The sequence below is a fragment of the Mytilus californianus genome, unplaced genomic scaffold (assembly GCF_021869535.1).
Source record: "Mytilus californianus isolate M0D057914Y unplaced genomic scaffold, xbMytCali1.0.p SCAF_8, whole genome shotgun sequence".
Taxonomy (NCBI): Eukaryota; Metazoa; Mollusca; class Bivalvia; order Mytilida; family Mytilidae; genus Mytilus; species Mytilus californianus.
In genome coordinates this window covers 113,490,116-113,497,791 of record NW_026262734.1, presented here as the reverse complement: position 1 = coordinate 113,497,791, position 7,676 = coordinate 113,490,116, and the positions used below count along the sequence as shown (strand labels likewise).

Below are 7,676 nucleotides of genomic sequence, written 5' to 3'. Positions count from 1 at the left end.
TAAAAAGCAATGGGCTATGAATTAGTGGTTTTATTCCTATGGCGCGCCGACGGTGGAAACAGTTATGAATATATAAGATGAGAGTCCAGGACTGTTCTTACAGTACTAGAGTAGACACCCGCATTCGAGATAAAATGGACAAATCATTCTTATGCTCATATTCTTTAACATGTATAATGAGCCGAAAGTCATAATCAAAGACGTATTTAGCAACAAAAATCAATATTTCACATTTATTGAATCAAAATTCATACATTCGTTTATAAATAAACTACAAAAATATTAGACAGAATGTAATGGTGATGGAATTTACTTCAGAGCTGCGAAATGATACGCGCAATACTTTTTTTTCCAATCTTGAAATTTCTTTTCATAAAACACTGAACATATCACCATGTTAATATTTTACTGTTATAGATGAAAGCAAGCTCGAGACATTACTTATACAAAACTTGGAAAAAATATGATAATTTTCACCACTAAGTATATTCTCAACCGTCGAAGTTGATAGTCGGCTAATGTATGTCATGCATTACCTTTTCATAGAAAATAAACATGAAATCTTAACAGATAAACAGACCAGGTTTTTCATGATTATAATGTTGCATTAGCTTGCACGACAATAGTGAAATGAAAATGTTTTCATTTTAATATATCCGAATTGTCATGGTAAACAAAGAAGGGGAGAAAAAAAGAAGGGGTCAATCTAAAACTGTAAGTCGGAAAAAACCTGGCAATACCTTGCATGACCAAAAGGATAAACGACAAAAGACAACAAGAGTCTTTCCTTGTCCTTCATATGTTTGAATCTGACCAAGGGTGACTCCGATACCCATATGTTACAAGGAAAAACTCATCTTAAAAGACTGACAACAATCCACGAAACACTACACCGTATCCTAAAGTTAAGCACATGATTTGAAGCATTTTTATTTCACACGAAATGTGGGAGAATACACTTAAAATAAAAATCTTGGAATATATTTGCTAAGAAATTGTCACGATCAGAGGGTGGGTGATTGCATTTATTATTTTCATTCAACGATTGTGCAAACATATGAGATTCGGTCAAAACAAATTCGATCTATCATAGAAAATGTTGACAAAAAAAAAAGATTTACAAAAATCGTCCATCGCAGGCCATTACTCGTAGGCGAAACAAGATGTATGTACATGAAGTAAACATTTGATGTTTTCATTGGTTAGTAAAATTAAGAAAAACCTTAAAAAACATATTAAGAAAAAACGGGAATAAACTATGTCTACCGTTCCATCATATATACCTGTAATAAGAAAATTTGCACCAGACACGCGTTTCATCTACGTAATACTCATGAGTGACGCTCGAATAATAAAATTCAAATAAATTACGAAGTTGAAGAGCATTGAGGATCCAAAAATTCCGAAATGTTTTGCCAAATACAGCTAAGGTCATAACTTATATATATATCGCGCATTTGTTAATTAATGTGTAGTTTGATCGTATTCTCTTTCTGTGTGGTCTTGTTTTAATATTACCTAATGTTGTATGACAGCAAAGGAGGGAAACTGGTTCGCTTCACACGTGAAATATTGGTTATTCGATTGGGAAATCACGGCAATTCATTGTAACCAATGTAATAATAAACTTGTGCATTCTTAACTACAAAACTACAAAAAAAAAAAAAACAAGTAACGACTGCGATTATGTATGGTTACAAAGATAGTATCGCATTTTCTCGTAATATACATTTTCTGTAGACAGAATGAATCCTACGTCACAGGGGCTGGTGCGTTCGACTCCAATCTTTATTGACTAAAATTGACTGTTTTCCGGCTGAAGATCGTTCGTTTTTCAACGGGCACTCGGGTTTCCCCTACCCATAAAACTGACCGTCAAGGCATAGCCAATTGCGCTGAAAGTTATGCTAAACACCAACAATCAATCAATCAGTCATATAGAAATAATGTTCTGTTGATATGTTGAACTTATATCGAGCTTTTATAATAGTTAAAAGAAACATAACAAAAACAAACAAATCCTCCATTCAATGGCATCATAGGTTCAAAGAAACAAATCATCCATCCATTGGCATCATCGGTTCAAATAAACAAATCATCCATCCATTGGCATTATAGGTTCAAAGAAACAAATCATCCATCCATTGGCATCATAGGTTCAAAGAAACAAATCATCCATCCATTGGCATCATAGGTTCAAAGAAACAAATCGTCCATCCATTGGCATCATAGGTTCAAAGAAACAAATCATCTATTGGAGTAGTTATTGTTGCTGTCAAGAAAGAAAACGTCAATTGGCATTTTAGCTGCAAATAACGCCTAATTTCGGAGCACTTTAAATCAAACCATACATGTGAGAGTTCTGCATGTTTTGCTCCTTATACATATCTCGTTGGAGTTCTGTTGTCTCTGTTGACTTCCGCTTTGGAATCCTCGCGAGAATTTGACTTGCTGTAGCGTCGGCTCTTTTGCGCTATGATAGGCGTCTGGAATACAACATTCCTGTTGTAGTGACTGTTCTGTCGACGGTGCTTTCTGTTGACATTAACAACGTAGTAGATGATCAACAGAATAAAGCTGACCAGTGCCAAGCCAAGCAGACCAACCAGTGTTAGGAACAACACGGATTCCGTAAGCTTCCCTTCGACGACCTTCGTCACATTAGCTCTGGCGGCTACAATAAATTAGGCAGAAAATATAAACCATGTCACAATTAGTCATGTTGGAACTCACGGGGTAAATGTGATCCTTTTGTGATATTTTATCTCAGTTAAAACGACTGTGATTTATATTCGGGAAGGGGGTGCTTTAACCTGGCGGACATGCAGCTGTGCTATACCTAATGGGTCTGTTATTTGATACCTTTGTCATTGGTGTTTGTGATTTTGGCAAGTTGGCAACGGCCATTTTTTAGAACATTACTCTGATGAGTTTTCTCCAAATTTTCGTCATTTTTCAAATGACGGTTCTACGACCATTCTTCTTCATAACACCTGCTTTTGATATCAAAGAATGAAAAGCACCTCGATTCTTTTTTATCCCGGAACATCGCATTTATCTACTTAGTTTCATATGCACGGTTGCAAATAATATCTGATGCAATTTTCAATGACGTCTAGAGTGAAAATGGTAAATAAACAAAATTGATGGAAATCATATTAAAATTTGTTCTGCATGTCATCCGATCAGTTAGTTAGTAGTCAATACTTCGGTACGGACGTGATTTATAACAAACCTTTCTTAAATTGTCCGTTTATAAATTTATAAATTATTAAGAAACTAAGGTTGCAACTCCCTAGCTTAGATGGATTTAGCTATTATTTTAAGGTCCTTATTGTTCATATATCTCTTCAACTGTTTCTGTTCTTATACATTCTTGGCTTTCAAATATTTGGCTTTGAGTGTTCCTAATGAAGGTAAATCTAGAAAAGCTCTTCGGACGCATGAAATTATTAAACGTGTTGTTTTCACTTTTTAGTGAGAAAAAGTGGTTTAATACATGATAAACGGGAGAAGTCAAATTTAAGAAATTTGCACCAAAATACACTGATTTTATAAAATCATGTTTAATAGTTGAAAAATTAATCGGTTTTACTAGTGCTTTAAAAATCATAAACCACTATAGATATGCAAGTTTGTTTCAGATAAATATTCTGACAATAGCGTTCATTGAAAAGTTCTTTCTACATTACGATTGCGTTGTGACCATTCAATGTAAACAAAAATATTTGCCAATTTCTCAAGGTTATCCTCCTCTAAAGTAATCCTTGAACAAGCAAAAAGGAAAAAAAACATAGATTTTTTTATTTAAAGCTAATAAAGCGAATAAATTTAGAGTAAACAGGACCAGGTTTAATAAATTATTAAAAAAACCGCTATGAAAATATGGTGTGTCCGAATCGCTTTTCTGAATTAACCTTCATCAGAAGGCTCAAACTAAAAAAACTTGAAAACCAAGGAGGTATTGAATACTTTAACAATTGGGGAGCTTTATGACCAAACGGGACGTGAAAGGAACAGCCTAAATTAAGGTCAACTTTTTCTGAGGAAGTTAGAACCTTAGTTTCTCAATAATTCTTAAGTGTATCAAAGCAGAATATAACAACGGTATGTTATAAATAGTATCTTCTCATCTGAAATGTATCTTTTTTGTCGAGTAGTTATGTAAACCTACCTCTCTTTCTTTCTCTGTCATTAATTGTCTTTTCTATATCATCTTCAATAAAATGAAAATAAAATTATAAACATGCAGATATGATTGAAAGTTAAACGAAAATGTCAAAATCAAAAACTGAAAATGCTAGCTGGGTGCTTTCTGGATTCTTCTTAACAAAAGCTTACAGTCCGCGGCTTTTTTCGTTTTTTGCCATCATGGCGTTGTCAGTTCGTTTTCAACTAATGAGTCTGAATATTCCTTTGGTATCTTTGGCCTCTCTTGTACAGAATGCCAAAGGGATATTTTCAATACAGGCGCAACTGTAATCAAAAGATCCCGTTTAAGACCTACTTTTTGTTTAGAGAATTTTGTTTTGCGTGTAAACATGCATATATTAATCAATCATATACAAAAGTTTTTATCTAAACATCTTAGTCGTAAAAAAGTACGAAGCAAATACAATGTAGCTAGATGAGCTTGTACTTTACTAACATTCACCAAAAAAAAAATGCAAGTTATTTATTAATAAAGTCTTACATCTTGTGAAAAGTTGTGAGAACTAACCTTCTGTGACGAAATGAAGAACTTCCAGATGAAAGCCCATCTGTTGCTGAGAACCATCAGATGAAAATTTGAGCAAAATTTCTGGCCCTTTTGACGTGTACAGACTACCGCTAGGCTTTGTTCCACAAACCTTTACCGATGTCCTATAATAGGTATAATAAACTGATAAAGCTTCTTTCCGCATATATTAGAAACAATATAGAACTAAAAGGGGTCTAATTCTAACGCAAATTTTCACTCTAGTTTTAATTCAAACCATTTGATATGACTCAAAACTAACTATAAGATAGAATTTACTAAGCTTATATAAATGCGTCATTTAAACTCTGGTGTAGAGTTGTCTCATTGGCAATCATACCACATCTTATTTGTATATTATCTCATTATAGATAAGAGTTTTGCTAAGGAACTATGCATCCCCTATGGAAGCAACGTATTAAATATTTTAGTACGATGTACTAATTTTATTCTAACATGCAATACTTTACTCAAAATTGAATATTTAAGATTTATAAAAAGCATTGTATCAACCGAATGAAGAGAGTACTGCTTATAAGTCGACGCATGGGTGTGAGGATGGAGACAGAGTGAGACGGGGTGAGGGTCTTGATATTGCTTTGAGGTATGTGGTCTTCAGATCATCGATAAGAAATTACAGCAGCTGCATGCCAAGCTTAAGAAGAACGCCAGTAAAATTTTTCTTCTTTTGGATATGGCTATTTTCAAGTAATTTTCACGATTTTCGTCTTATGTCATTTATAAATATAAGAAGATGTGGTATGATTGCAAATGATGAAACTCTCCACCATAGACAAAATGACGTAGGCGTTAGCAACTAAATGGCATCGTACGGCTTGCAACATTGAGCAAATGCCATACCGCATAGCAAGCTGGACCTCGAAATTACAACAATATCTATTCAACTTACTTATTTTCCTTGATTTCCAGGAAATCTTTTCTACAATCCAAAGAATTTTCCAGGAAGAATCGATCGATACTAACACTCCAGACCCCATAGTTGTGTTTAAATCTCCATATCTTTGTGGAATTTTGTGGGTAGTTGTCTGGGTAGTTTGGTGTTTTTACTTTAATGTCACTGCGATCACGGAGAATTTCTTCCGACTCTGCAGCTATTAAACAAAAAAGGTAAATAACGTTTTATAAATTTTAAAGATTATACCCAAGAGTTTTACAGTAAGCGACGCATTATACGTCGGTTACGAAATGTTTCTTCAACTGCGTAACTACGAAATGATCTTACACAATTGTACTTTAAATGTTTCATGTTTCTCTCAAAGAAAAGGCTATCTTGAAAAGAGTAGTATTTGCTAATACAGGCGTACAATACGCACGCATAACATTGAAATATTAGGTGTATATTTCATCATATTCATATCTATAATATCTCAAACCGGGAAAACATTTGATTTAGAAAAATTTTAACTAAGTTCGTAGCTCGATTTCAGTCATGTAGCTCCGATAAATATCGTTTACTTAATTTGATATACATTCGCCACTTCCGAGTTATGACTTTCCATATTTGTATTCTTTTTCGGTGCTAAAAAAGTTATAGTCGTCTGTCAAATTGTAACTAGTCTCATAAAACCTTCTACTACACGAAGAATTTAATCGTCAATTCGAGGAAAATGCTGTTATTATTATTATTATTATTATTATTATTATTATTATTATTATTATGTTGTTGTTGTTTTTGTATTATAAAAAACATTTACTTATGGCAAGTTTAAAATTACTCCATAAAGAATTCATAGCCGAGTATGTTAATTCCAAGCAAAAACAATAAATAAATATTACCCAAGACTTCGTGAAGAAAAACAACGAGAAATGTTAGAATCATTTTAAATCCAACTTTAAAAATCACAGTAAACATTCATGTCATCTCTCCCTCACATAGTATCATGAAATTTTAAGTACACTACTTTAATTACACTTAAAGCTTCGCTGTTATTTCCGTCAAATGGAAAAGATATATCCTGTGACAAATATTTCCGTGGTAAAATTCATATTTTGTGACATATTACTGGGCGCCTTTGTTTATAGAAAGGAATGAATGTAGGTTGTGATTTATTGATTATGAAAAAGAAAGGAAAGGAAATGTACAAGTTAAACCCCGCCGCATTTTTGCGCCTGTCCCAAGTCAGAAACCTCTGGCCTTTATTAGTCTTGTGTTCGTCCTAAATATGCATATTAATTTGCCGCTGGACTTGAAGCAGCCACCCATCATCATGTTAGTCTTGTATGTTTTTTAATTTTGGTTTATTTATATGTTTCGGAGTTTAGTGTGACATCCATTTTCTCTGAACCAGTATACATATTTGTTTAGGGGCCAGCTAAAGCCCGCCTCCGGGTGCGGGATTTTCTCGCTGTGTTGAAGACCCATTGGTGGCCTTGAGCTGTTTTGTGCTCTTTGGTCGAGTTGTCTCTTTGACACATTCTCCGTTTCCATTCTCTATTTTAGGACATTAAGGGAATAAGCTAATCTTAAAGAACACTGATGGTATTATCCTAGACCCTAGTCATAAGTGGACTTAAAAGTGGGATGAGTGGGAGGTTGGGGGCGGGGGGCTCCTACGTCAGTGCATAAAAGGTGACTAAATATCAGAAAATAGCCGAAATACAATAATGTCCAAATCATTAGCAAGGGATGCCTTTGACAATTGGCAAGTAAAGATTTAAGACTGGGGGGGGGTTGAAGATACCAAGGGAGCAACCAAAAACCGATGACACGTTCCATGGTCAAAATATAAAAACAGCACTAGAAACAAACGTTTTAAAACACTACACAGAGAATTAACAACCGTGTTCACGCTAAAATGTCTCTCCTGCTTAACAGATCATGATTGAATTAATGTTGAAAGTCTTAATATAAGTTTAACATTATCAATGATTCTTGTTAATGAGGTCAAGATCAGAGGAATCCTGCCAGGCTGATATT

General features: G+C 34.2%; 1 protein-coding gene across 1 annotated transcript; it reads right to left on the bottom strand.

The window, feature by feature from the left end:
- Nucleotides 1-219: 219 nt before the first annotated feature.
- LOC127710555 (cubilin-like) lies at nucleotides 220-6,698 on the bottom strand. The gene is made up of 5 exons (XM_052216486.1): nucleotides 6,536-6,698; nucleotides 5,649-5,850; nucleotides 4,721-4,863; nucleotides 4,175-4,216; nucleotides 220-2,674 (listed from the first exon to the last, which is right to left on the bottom strand). Exons 1-5 carry the CDS (start codon nucleotides 6,609-6,611, stop codon nucleotides 2,379-2,381), a joined length of 759 nt encoding a protein of 252 aa, XP_052072446.1. The 5' UTR covers nucleotides 6,612-6,698; the 3' UTR covers nucleotides 220-2,378.
- Nucleotides 6,699-7,676: the final 978 nt, after the last annotated feature.

What these genes read in the sequence shown, in the direction of transcription:
- LOC127710555 (XM_052216486.1), bottom strand. Translation starts at nt 6,611, where the DNA reads ATGTTTACTGTGATTTTTAAAGTTGGATTTAAAATGATTCTAACATTT. An exon ending in TTTTCTTCACGAAGTCTTGG is followed by an intron (nt 5,851 to 6,535) that starts GTAATATTTATT and finishes TTTGTTTAATAG; the next exon opens with CTGCAGAGTCGGAAGAAATT. An exon ending in TCTTCATTTCGTCACAGAAG is followed by an intron (nt 4,217 to 4,720) that starts GTTAGTTCTCAC and finishes ATTTTATTGAAG; the next exon opens with ATGATATAGAAAAGACAATT.